This window comes from Ammospiza caudacuta, chromosome 21 (genome assembly GCF_027887145.1).
Source record: "Ammospiza caudacuta isolate bAmmCau1 chromosome 21, bAmmCau1.pri, whole genome shotgun sequence".
In the NCBI taxonomy this organism is placed as follows: Eukaryota; Metazoa; Chordata; class Aves; order Passeriformes; family Passerellidae; genus Ammospiza; species Ammospiza caudacuta.
The window spans coordinates 6,086,237-6,098,583 of record NC_080613.1 but is presented as its reverse complement, the minus strand read 5'-3'; the positions used below and the strand labels follow the sequence as shown (position 1 = coordinate 6,098,583).

General features: G+C 45.9%; 1 protein-coding gene across 1 annotated transcript in view; it reads left to right on the top strand.

The window, feature by feature from the left end:
- COL27A1 (collagen type XXVII alpha 1 chain) overlaps positions 1-12,117 on the top strand; it is a 144,797-nt gene extending 132,680 nt beyond the window's left edge. Inside the window, exons 49-61 of the mRNA XM_058818232.1 lie at positions 1,657-1,764; positions 4,113-4,166; positions 4,742-4,804; positions 5,190-5,243; positions 5,924-5,959; positions 6,632-6,649; positions 7,015-7,050; positions 7,361-7,387; positions 7,573-7,638; positions 7,994-8,162; positions 8,325-8,434; positions 9,163-9,381; positions 11,738-12,117. Of these exons, the coding sequence (XP_058674215.1) occupies positions 1,657-1,764; positions 4,113-4,166; positions 4,742-4,804; positions 5,190-5,243; positions 5,924-5,959; positions 6,632-6,649; positions 7,015-7,050; positions 7,361-7,387; positions 7,573-7,638; positions 7,994-8,162; positions 8,325-8,434; positions 9,163-9,381; positions 11,738-11,884 (1,107 nt within the window). The 3' untranslated portion in view covers positions 11,885-12,117. The remainder of the gene's footprint in view (positions 1-1,656; positions 1,765-4,112; positions 4,167-4,741; positions 4,805-5,189; positions 5,244-5,923; positions 5,960-6,631; positions 6,650-7,014; positions 7,051-7,360; positions 7,388-7,572; positions 7,639-7,993; positions 8,163-8,324; positions 8,435-9,162; positions 9,382-11,737) is intronic.
- The last annotated feature ends 230 nt before the right edge of the window (positions 12,118-12,347 follow it).

Below are 12,347 nucleotides of genomic sequence, written 5' to 3'. Positions count from 1 at the left end.
TCTTAGCTCCTGCTGCCATCTCTCACTTAGCCAGAGGCTCTGTAGGTCTTTCTTCCCATCCATCCATCCATCATCCATCCATCCATCCATCCATCCATCCATCCATCCATCCATCATCCATCCATCCATCCATCATCCATCCATCCATCCATCCATCCATCCATCCATCATCCATCCATCCATCCATCATCCATCCATCCATCCATCCATCCATCCATCCATCCATCCATCCATCATTCATCCCCCATCCATCCATCATCCATCCATCCATCCATCCATCCCTCATCCATCCATCATCCATCCATCCATCATCCATCCATCCATCCATCCATCCATCCATCCATCCATCCATCCATCCATCCCTCATCCATCCATCCATCCATACATCCATCCATCCATCCACCCATTTTCCTGATGTACACAGCAGCTGAATGTCCCAGAGACCTTTCCTCCCTTACCAAAGGAGTTCAGGAGCCTGCAAACACTCTACAAACACTTGAGTGTTTCATCATGAGAAACCTGGCTCGAAAAAACATGGAGAAGTTGCAGAGGAACTGCTAGAGCTAGCAGTAGGATGTCCAGAATGAACAATTCCATGGGAGATTCAGGTGTTCTACTGCTCTGCAAGACCTGAACTGCTAGAGGGAAATTGTGCTGCTTGGTTTTTATCATATTTACTGGTTAGAATGACTGGAGCCAGTATGGGCTTGGACAGCACTCTGGATAGAAGCAGGGACAAGCTGCTTGTGTGATCTTGGGGTTTCTTCCTGGTCCTTGCCCTGATCCAGGCTCACCACAGGATCTAAACTGGACCCACAGCAATTCAGTCGTTTGTAGAAAGACTCTGTAAATAGGAAAACTCTGTAAATAGGGAGATTCTGTAAATAGGAAGACTCCAGCTGGGTTTGGAGAGGCTCTGGGATCTGATTTAAATTCGGGCTCCATAGCCCTTCATCTGTCACTTGCTGCCCTCCAGCTGCCTTGGGCAGTACAGCAGGAGTGACTGAGACTCCGTGTCCTTGTCACACACTCACTCCCTGCCCCCAGGGGAATTTGTCACCCCTTTTCTGGCTGTTCCACCATCCTGGGCTCTCCCTGCCTTTGCTCCTCTCTCCCAGTCTGCCCAGACTGAGCAGCTGGAGCTTGGGCTGCTCCTGGAATTTGGCAAGGGGAGCAAAGTGTGGTGCTGGCTGGCAGAAGGTTCTCTGTGGGTTGAAGTTGTAGGGTTAACACAGGGGAAAATGTTGGCTTTGCAGCCTCTGGATTGAAGTCCTGCTCTTGGCATGCCTTCAGCATTTCCCATGAATTAATCATCAATTGCCAGCCTGCCGGGGAAAGAAGAGATTATGGGAAACTGCAGGGCAGACAGAGAACGTAGGAAGTGCAAAGAGAAAACATTTGCTGCCCTTTCTGTCCCCATGCAGGTGGGACAGCTCTGCTGAGCTCTGCTGAGCTCCTGCTCTGGGAACAGAGCCATGGCCACCTTGGTGATCCTGAGCATCCTGAGCATCCTGCCCCAGCAGACCTGGGGCATCCCCTGATGGAACCACATTCCTCACCCCATCTCTGCCAGCCTTCCATCTATGGCTTTCTCAGCTGAGTGCTGTTACATTCAGCTCCTCTCCTTTGGAATTACTGGAATTCTGTTCTTTTCAGGGTGAAAGAGGATTGCCTGGACAGAGTGGCCAAGCAGGGAAGCGAGGATCCCCGGGAGGAACGGGCCCTCCAGGGAGCCCTGGAGACCCTGGAGCCAAAGGACAGCAGGTCAGTGGTGCTGGGGCTAAAGGACAGCAGATCAGTGGTGTTGGAGCCAAAGGACAGCAGGTTGGTGGTGCTGGAGCTTAAGGACAGCAGGTTGGTGGTGCTGGAGCTTAAGGACAGCAGATCAGTGGTGCTGGAGCTGAGCAGAGCTGAGCCCTGCCAGGAGAGGGTGCAAATCCAGCTGAAGCATGACTCCAAGAGAGGGATGAGGACTGCTATTGTCAGGAAAATTAATCCACAACACCAGAGGTTTATGTCCAAAAAGGAGACAGAGAAGTCTTTTTACTTTATTCCAATAAAGGGAGAGGCCATGGGGCATTCCCCTGGGGTCTCTCAAATTTTTGGAGGACACAGCCTCCTTTTTATCCCAATTTCCCAGCCACATTTCCCTTCTCTCTGTCCCCATTGGCTGAGGTACTTGAGAGGTTCAGACTTCCCAAAACACCTGATACCAAAGATTTCCCTCTAATCTATTACCCTCCCTTTTCATTTTTAATTCTTATGGAATTTAGGGGTTTTTCCCCATTGGCTGAGGTACTTGAGATGTTCAGGCTTCCCAGAACACCTGATATCAAAGATTTCCCTCTAATCTATTACCCTCCCTTTTCATTTTTAATTCTTATGGAATTTAGGGGTTGTTGTTCTCCATTGTTTCTTTCATCTTTCAATGTCTAATTTCATTTGTCAGCACACCTAAAGTTTATTTGTAAAAGCAAATATCTTTTTCCATTCATCAATCAATGGGATCCTTCCCATTGCTCCTTTTATTTCCCAGTGCTAGTTTTATCTACCAGCAGACCCACAGCTTGTTTGTGAAGACAAATCCACAATTCCTCTCAATATGAAACAAGGCACAGAATGAACCCAAACTGCCTCAATCAAATGCACTTGTTTGGCTGTTTTATATAAAAACTCATGCTAACAGTTTTCAGACTGAAAGGCAGTGACCAACACCACCATATATCATTTTTTAATTGGCCATAGATCAATCTCACAGATTATTTTGTCTCTGTGACCCAAGTGACACATTCCTTTGCCCCATATTGTCACTGCCTGATTTGCTGCAGGACCAGTGACCTTGTGTCCCTTTGGCTGAGATGACTCCATGACATTTAAACCCTTCTGACTTTCCATGTGCTTTTGCCTGAAATTCCTCTAGAAAGAAGCCTTGGTTGATTCCCCTCATGCAGGAAAGACCTTAGTCCCCTGTTAGTAGCAATTTTCCTTTCCAGGACCCAGAAGTGGGCAGTTAAATCAATTTGCCTCCTTGGAAAGTTTCTTGCACTCCACCAAGTCCAACCAAGCCTTTTTTGCCAAGCAGTTTCTCACTCTCATGGCCTTTTTCAAAGGAAAACTTCCTAAGGATGAGGTTTCTGGGCTGATGCTGGAACAGCTGTGCAACAAAGGGGGTGGAAGCCCCATCACTTGGGTCATTCACAAACCCCAAAAAGCACAGTCAGGATGGGTGACAGTCCTGCCAAAAGGCCAAAGAAGCCTTGTCTGTCTCTAATATTCCTAACACTGGAGAAGAATCATCTGGTGGAGGTTTCTGACCCCTTTCTTTTTTTAAACATTGAATCGTCTTGAATTTTGACATCTGAGAAGCCCAAAAGTATTAAAGGATGACCATCTCCAGCATGGTGAAAGGAGGATGTTTACATAAGGACATGCTGCCCAGGGTGGGTTTTTTATTCTCAGAGCACATGCTATGTGCTGATTCAAGCTTGATAGTCTTTCAACTATTTTATTATTATTTTTCTTACAAAATTGAGGGTAAATCCCTGCAGAGTTGAGTAGGAAAAGAATCAGGGATATGCATGGTTTTCCTGGGCTGGAGTGGGAGGTTGTGTTGTAGGAACATGCACTTTTTTAACAGCTTGAATGAGCACAGTTTAAAATCACAGTTTGAATTAGTAGGTCAGTCGAGTTTGTATTAGAAATAAAAGAGGAGCTTGTTTTAAAGACTTTGAGGCTCTTATTTTGCAGCATGAAATTCCAAGGTCAATCTCAGAGTAGCTGCTCTGCATCCTGCTTCTGCTGGGCCAAACCAGAGAAGCATCTGCCAGGAATAGTGGGAACAGTGTAGGTTTGCCTCCTCATTTTGGGGGCAAAAACGTGGCATTGGTGAGTTCTAAGGGATCAGGTGAGTTGCTTCTAGCCTGATGTTTGTGCAGCTCCTCCTCCAGGTGTTTTTCATTCTTTCTCATCTGTGCTGGTTAGACTGAGGTTTGCTCACAGATTTCTCTGTCTCTGGAGCTGCTGAACTCTTGGTGCATCTCTGAGTGAGATCTGCAGCCACCAGTGAGAATTCACTGCTGTCCTTTGTTCTTGTGTTTGTCTTGGCTGTACAGGGAGACTTTGGTGAGGCAGGATTCCCAGGGATTGCAGGACTCTTTGGGCCAAAGGTAAGAGGCTGCTGGGGACCAGCTGCTTTTCTGCTCTCACTTTACTGGGGACAGGTCATGCCACGCTTGCTGCATTGCTAGCAGCCCTGCTAGCAACTCAATTTCTGTGGAAATTTAATTTTGATCCCAACTTTCTTTAGTTTATGACTCTTCATTTGTTAAGTGAGTGTGTGCTTACACATGTTTGTTGGAGGAAAAGAGCAGTCCTATAGATTCTGTGGCTGTTTTCTCCTCTTTTGACATTTGTATTTCCAGCATCAACCACCAGCCTGCACCTGAGATACCAATGTGCATCCCTAGCTCTGAGAGCCTTGGCTTGAAATTCAAACTCATTTTATCACCATATCATTTCCCTGGTGAAGAGGAAATTGTTTGTTTTCTGTCGAAAGTAAAAGCTTTGCAAAACAGGAGTGGGGAAAGAATTTGGAACAAATTGGGTCTTCCCTGTCCCACAGACAAGAGGCAGCAGCCCTGTTATTAGAGCAGAGCTGTAAGCAAGGGCACAAACACAGGGTTTGGTTAATTAGTGGTAGGATTTAGTAGCATTTACCTCACATCTCATTTTTTGCTCACAGGGCCCCCCAGGAGACCTTGGGTTCAAAGGCATTCAGGGACCACGTGGGCCTCCAGGTCTCATGGTGAGTGTTTCTCCAGTTTGGGGCTTTGGGAGGATTTTTCTCCCTTCACCCCCATCTCTGTGAGGCTCCAGGGGCTGTGAGGAGCCCAATGCTCAAGGCCATGGCAGCACCTCTGAGCCCCACACCTGCACAGGGCTTGGGGACAGCCACGCTGCACAGAGCGCTCCAGCCACACTGAAACCCTTTATTTGTGGAATTCCTGAGGTTTAACAAGGCTCATGGCAACCACACTGTGAAGACTTGTCTCTTTGGAAATGGTGTTTTATTCCAGATACAGCAAAACCACCACCAAAAAAAAGAAAAAACAGCAAAGATTCAGAGTCTTCACTGAGTGAAAATGACTGTCAGGTCCCACCTGGTGGCTCACAAGTCTTTTCTTTCCTAGGGAAAAGAAGGAATTATTGGTCCTCTGGGCATTCAGGGTCCCACAGGAAGCCCTGTAAGTATCCACACTTCTTTCCTGCCTGTATTTTTTAGAAGGGTTTAAATGCATGAGATCCAAGATGTTTGAGGCCAGCACAAGTAACCCCCAAATCCTGCTGTAACCAGGAAAATAAAATGGGTTTTGTTCAGCAGCTTCAGAAAAGTGCAGGCTTAGTCTCTGTCTGCATAGACAATTTCTGGGAGATTATTAGCTGAGAAGTGAGGAGCAGCAATACAGAAGTAAAAGGTTTTCAATAGACTGGAAGAATGTTATTGCTGATTTTTGAAAGCCAGATTTTCCAAAGAATATGGCCTGGGGTGGGGAGAAACACCAAAAAAACCAACAAAAATTTAAATAAACTTTTTTTTTTTTTTTAATATATATTAAACTGGGAACCACTTGATTTTGGGAAGTGTTGAAAATCCCTGCCTGCCCTAAAATGCCAAAGGCCCTGAGCACAGATGGAAGATCAGGTCTGTGCTTTGTGGAAACACAAGCATGGCACCACTCAGAGCTGGGTGCAGAGATAAAAACCAGTCAGGTGAGCTCAGACATTGCCAGAACAGCCAGTAATGGGGATGGGGAGGCAATATGACAACCTGAGCTGGTGAGTTGAAGGTGAGTCCTTGCCAGGAGCTCCTGGGGCAGCAGGGCAGCCTGTGCCTGGTCAGTGACAGCACCTCCTGTGTTTGCAGGGCCCCAAGGGAGACAAAGGCAGCCGTGGGGACATGGTAAGTGCTGCTCCCACCCCAGTGCCCTCTGAACAGCCCAGGGTCACTCTGGGCTCTGCTGTGACTCCCACGAGGGCAGGACACTGCTCACAGATGTGTACACACATCCACACCCTTCTGCTGGTAACATTTCCATTTCCCTAACCCAGCAACACTTCACCACAGCTGTGCTATCTCCTGCCCTTGCCTTGGTGTCGCAGACATCTTTTCATGAAAATCCTTTCTTTGGGATTTTTCCTCCTGAGAAGCTGAGAGGCCTCAGTAACAAAATGTAAACAATGATTATCTGCTGCTGTGGAATCCAACAGGTGCATCTGTGATTGGCCCATGTTGGATGTTTCTAATTAATGGCCAATCACAGTCAGCTGGCTCAGACAGAGAGTCTGAGACAGCTGCCTTTGTTATCATTCTTTTCCTTTCTATTCTTAGCTTAGCCTAGCCTTCTGATGAAACCTTTTCTTCCATTCTTTTAGTATAGTTTTAATGTAACATATATCATAAAATAATAAATTAGGCTTTCTGAAACATGGAGTCAGATCTACGCCTCTTCCCTCATCCTAAGACCCCTGTGAACACCATCACACCTTGGGAACAGTACATGGGTGTACAGGGAGATTTTGGGGCAGTAATGAGCATTTTCTGACAGCTTCTGCACTTTTTTTTTCCCTGCAGGGTCTTCAAGGTCCAAGGGTAAGTATTTGACATCTCTTTTTCTGACTGATATCTTGTATTTCAATAAAACAGCTGCTTTTAGCAAGTGTAAAGCTGCAGGGTGAGTAATGGAATGGGATGAGAGCCTGGGGATGTGGCATTGGTGACAACTGAGGAGCTGAAAGGGCTGGGAACAGGGGATGCAGCAGGAATGGACCAGGTATAGACAGATGTACCCAGAGCAGGGACAAAATGGGGCCACCCCTCTCTTTGAAGGCTCTGAGGGACAGGCTGCTGTGAGGTGCCAAAAACCCAGCTGGGAACAAATTCCTGCTGGTAAAAACCAAGAGAAATGGAAATAAAAACTGGAGATGTTTCACTAACTGATGCCTCTCTGTCTTTAGGGTCCTCCAGGCCCACGAGGACACCCTGGCCCTCCGGTAGGTATCTGAGGGAAGAGTTCATTTTTGAACCAAGCTGAAATTATTGCCATGACACTCTCCAGAGGGACTGCTCCCTCCCTGGAAATTATGGCTTAGCCCCATTCCTCACATGCAAAACCACGTGTGTGAATGCACCAGTGTTTCTTGTGCTTTGCTCCAAACCATCCCCAAGAGTTCTATAGAGACAGCATTGCTGCCTCTCTCACTTCTGTGCACTGGGGGGGATTTCAGAGGCCATGGCTGAATATCTGTGCAGCAGTGACTGAGCAGCCTCTGCCTGATGCCCCTTTTCTCCTCTGATTTCCAGGGACCACCAGGAGTTCCAGCCTCGTTTGTAAGTTGCCATTCTCTGTATGTTTGTTTGTAATGATGATCACAAGTCCTGCAGAGCTGCTGGGACCCTGCAGACACACACAGAGCAGTGCTTGAGCTGCAGCCTTAGACTGAGAAGTGTTTTCTTGCATCAGGGCCTGCTCAGCTTCTAACAATCTCAGTTTCCATCTTTTTCACCCCCACCAGCAGCAGGATGGCTTTGGGGCAGCTTTCCAGACCCTGATGGACTCCAACACCGCGCTCAAGAGAGAGGTACAGGGGGCATTTTTGTCTTTGCTTGGGCTGGAGACTGGGAATGGTCCCATCAGTGCTTTCTGTGTGTGCAGAAGGTTTATACAGAGCCCTGATTTGTCACTGTTCTAGTGGAATATCTGACATTTATGCAGGCAAAGGTCCCGCTCTGTTGTATCATTGATTTGTGAAGCTGCAGACCTCCTGACTGTGCCATTGTGACTTTGCCAGCAATGTCCTGTTTGGGACAGCACAAGGCCTGTGGCTCACTGGCCCCAAGCCACCACAGCCTGTCTTTGACCACTGATTTTTCTCCTTGTACTTACAGCCCTCAGTGCCCCCAAGGCACCCTTGAGTTGCCTTTTTTTCTCTCCAGGGTTACCAACACCCAGACCTTCTCATGCTGGACCATGGAGGGGAGATCTTTAAGACTCTACACTACCTCAGCAACCTCATTCAGAGCATCAAAAGACCCCTGGGAACCAAGGAGAACCCTGCACGCATCTGCCGGGACCTCATGAACTGTGAACAGAAGATGACTGATGGTAGGAGGCCCCAGATGTGCAAAGGCTGCATCCCCCTCCACAGGGGCTGTTTCACACACCCTCCTTCCCTGGGACCAGTCACCAAGAAACCAAAACTGTCCTTTTGTCATTCTCAGAAAAGGTGAAGTGTCCCTGTTAATCCCAAATCCTGCATTTCCTCAGGTACCTACTGGATTGACCCAAACCTTGGCTGCTCCTCAGACACCATCCAGGTCATCTGTAACTTCACCAACGGTGGCCAGACGTGTCTCAGCCCTGTCACTGTCTCCAAGGTAGGCACAGCCCAGCCCCAGAGCAGCATTGCCCACTGACAAATATTGACACAGCCTGTGCTGTGCCAGGACACTGGACACTGACCACAAGGACACAGCACACAGGCTGGGGGAGCATTGGGGTGACGCTCAGAACTGCTCTCAGGAGTTCAAAAATACACCCAAGGCTCAAGACAATGCTCTGTGTTCCTGTAGTGTTTAATGAACTCAGAACCTTAATGTGACCAGTAATTTCACAAACATGCTGCTCCCAAATCCTGTATTGACTTTTGACTTATGTTTGGGTCACTCTTGCAGTTTGTTCTCTGCCACCTGGAGATGTGAGGTCAGCCTAAATGCACAAGTTTCCAGTGAAGTTACTGCTGTGGGATTTTTGTTGAGGAAGTACCTGTACTAAAAATACAAACAGCAATATCTGGGCTCGTTTGCAGATGAACTGGAACCTGCTTTGCAAGTGTATTGAGGTTGAAGTTTACATTCTTTTCCTCCTGCTTAAAGACCTTCCAGTTTGTTCTGCAATGCAAAGGAACTGCTTTGCAGAACAAACTAGAAAGTTTGTGTCACAAAAACTTTCCAAAATGAGTTGGCATCTGGTCCTCATGCCCATATTGACATCAGACCCAGCTCTGGACAGGGGTGCAGAATGAAGCAGAGGACAGGGACCCCCTTTGCTCCCCACCCTCAGCCCCTGTGCAGGGTGTCCCCATGACCTCTCTGTCACCTTCCAGCTGGATTTCGACATCGGGAGAGTGCAGATGAACTTCCTGAGGCTGCTGAGCTCGGAGGTGGTGCAGCACATCACCATCCACTGCCTGAACACCTCTGTGTGGAGGGAGGGCTCCTCCGAGAGCCCCTCGGAGCGCGCCCTGCGCTTCAGGGCCTGGAACGGGCAGGTCTTCCAGGCCACGGGGCAGCTCAGGCCAGAGGTGGCAGCTGATGATTGCAAGGTATGTTGCTGTGAAGGAGGGAAAAAATAAATGGAGAGAAAGGCCAGAGCCTGCCACTGTCATATTTTCTGAAAAATCCCTTCACTAGGGTTTCTTCTCCTGGGAAGATGAGAAGCCTCAGAGAATAAAACAATATTATCTTGTTTGCTTCTCCCTGTTTTGCTGCTTTGGAGTGTGGTCTGGACATTGTTTTTACTTAATGACCAATCACCATCAGCTGTGTCGGACTTTGAGGAGTCGGTCACAAGTTTTTCATTATCATTCTTGTTAAGCCTTTTGTCTGTATCCTTTATTCAACAGTATAGTTATAGAATAGAATAGAATAGAATAGAATAGAATAGAATAGAATAGAATAGAATAGAATAGAATAGAATAGAATAGAATAGAATAGAATAGAATAATAAATGAGCCTTCTAAAAGTATTGAGAGGAATAGAATAGAATAGAATAGAATAGAATAGAATAGAATAGAATAGAATAGAATAATAAATGAGCCTTCTAAAATATTGAAAGAATAGAATAGAATAATAAATTAGCTTTTTAAGACCATGGAGAGAGAATGGAATGGAATGGAATGGAATGGAATGGAATGGAATAGAATAGAATAAAATAGAATAGAATAGAATAGAATAGAATAGAATAGAATAGAATAGAATAGAATAGAATAGAATAGAATAGAATATTTGCTTTCTAAGAACCTGGAGAAAATATAATGGAATGGAATGGAATGGAATGGAATAGAATAGAATAGAATAGAATAGAATAGAATAGAATAGAATAGAATAGAATAGAATAGAATAGAATAGAATAGAATAATAAATGAGCCTTCTAAAAATATTGAGAGAAATAGAATAGAATAGAATAGAATAGAATAGAATAGAATAGAATAGAATAGAATAGAATAGAATATTGGCTTTCTAAGAACCTGGAGAAAATATAATGGAATAGAATAGAATAGAATAGAATAGAATAGAATAGAATAGAATAGAATAGAATAGAATAGAATAGAATAGAATAGAATAATAAATGAGCCTTCTAAAAATATTGAGAGAAATAGAATAGAATAGAATAGAATAGAATAGAATAGAATAGAATAGAATAGAATAGAATAGAATAGAATAGAATAGAATAATAAATGAGCCTTCTAAGAACACCTCGTCCTGGGGCCCCCTGCAAATACCACAAGAGCCCACTCTGGCGCTCCAGTAACATCTGTGCTGTTCATCCTACAAGGGAGAAGGGTCAGGTTTATCACTAATTTTCCAGTTCAGGATGCTATACAGCTCCTGTGAAGCAGAAAGCCTTCAAATAGAAAGCAAAAGATGAATTTTTGAAGTTCTTTGTCATGGACAGCAGCAGTTAAATGGCTCCCCGTGGATGGTGACCCTGGCTCTTGGCTGCTGCCACGCGGAGTCAGGAGACACAGGGCTGCATTCAGGCTCACAGCATGTGGAGTTTGTCTTGGTGGTGCCACCCAAGCTCAGTTTTCAGCAGCCTGGTAAAGGGTTCCCCAAAATGCTCTCTAAACCCACCCCAGGCCTGCTCAGCCCAGGGGCCAGTCCTGTGTCTCACAGAGGGATTTCAGGCTCACACCTCATGGAACACATTCCGTTCCAGCAGGACTGACCCCCTGGTTCACCAGCTTTGTCCCCCTGATTTATTAAAAATAAGGATATTGGACAAAAACTCTCTACCAGTTTAAAGTTAGAAAGTGAATGTTTATTGTGGGATAGCTCCCAAATACACACAACAATTTACAGCTGATTACAGAGTCCTTTTATCTATACAGGTATTGAATACACAAAATACAAATACGTATTCATTATTTCAGGACATCCCAGTCCCCGCCCTGTATGGTAATTAATTCAAAAGCCATTAAACATGTGTAGCTTGTTCCTTGAAATGGGCTGGTGGTTCCTTCCATGGGGAGGGGTCCCAGAATGAAGAAGTAAATGAAGTCTTTCTCCTTCTGATCTTTCTACCTTTTGCTAATATGACAAATGAACCCTTGGTAGAACTCCCATTCCCTGTCCTCAATTGTTTTCAGAACAGAGGAGGCCACAATTGTCTTATGTTCCTAAAAGCTATTTATCAGTTTCTATATTCTTCATTATAAACCCAGCTAACCAAACATGGTGCTGACAAGCAATCAATTACTAGTTAACTACTAACTCTTATTAACTCTACAAGGGCTACTCATTTATTTTAATTAACTCCAATAAAGCTTGTCTCAAACTTTAAGGAATTTAGAGATTTTAGAGGATTTCGATTAACTCCAATAAAGCTTATCTGAAACATTAAGGAATTTAGAGATTTTAGAGGAGCTTTCAGTTAATGTCTCACCCCTCCCCATGCAGATCAAGGACGGACGCTGGCACAGGACCCTCTTTTCCTTCCGGACCCAGGACCCTCAGCAGCTGCCGATTGTCAGCATCCAGAACCTGCCCCCCTCGCAGCCAGGACAGCAGTATCACCTCGAGGTTGGCCCTGTCTGCTTCCTCTGAACCCAGCTGTGGCACCAGGCTCTGAGCTCCATCCCCAGCCTGGCCTGTGCTCACAGGGGCTCTCTCTGCCCCCCTCTGCAGCAGGGACAGCTGGGCTCTGCCCTTTGGGACAACTCCTGCTCCAGCTCTCCGAGAGCCCACGATCTACTGAACTCTGCCAGTTGTTGGAAAAGGAGGAGGAACAAGGACGTGGGGGAAGCAGGCATCAGTCAGGAGTGAGCAGTGCAAAGGGATCAGGGGGCTGGGTGTTGTGGTTCCACACACACAAAGCTTTTTCCATGACCAAAGAAAACATTGAGAGAAACCTCAAACGTCTCACAGCGCGTGGGGTTTTTTGTTCTTTCCCCCCCCTATCCACCCACCCACCCATTTTTGTCTGGTTCCTGAGTTACCAAATGTTCTTTCCATTGGAAAAAAAAAAATTATTTAAAAAAAAAAAAAAAATAGAGCTTCCCTCTCAGAG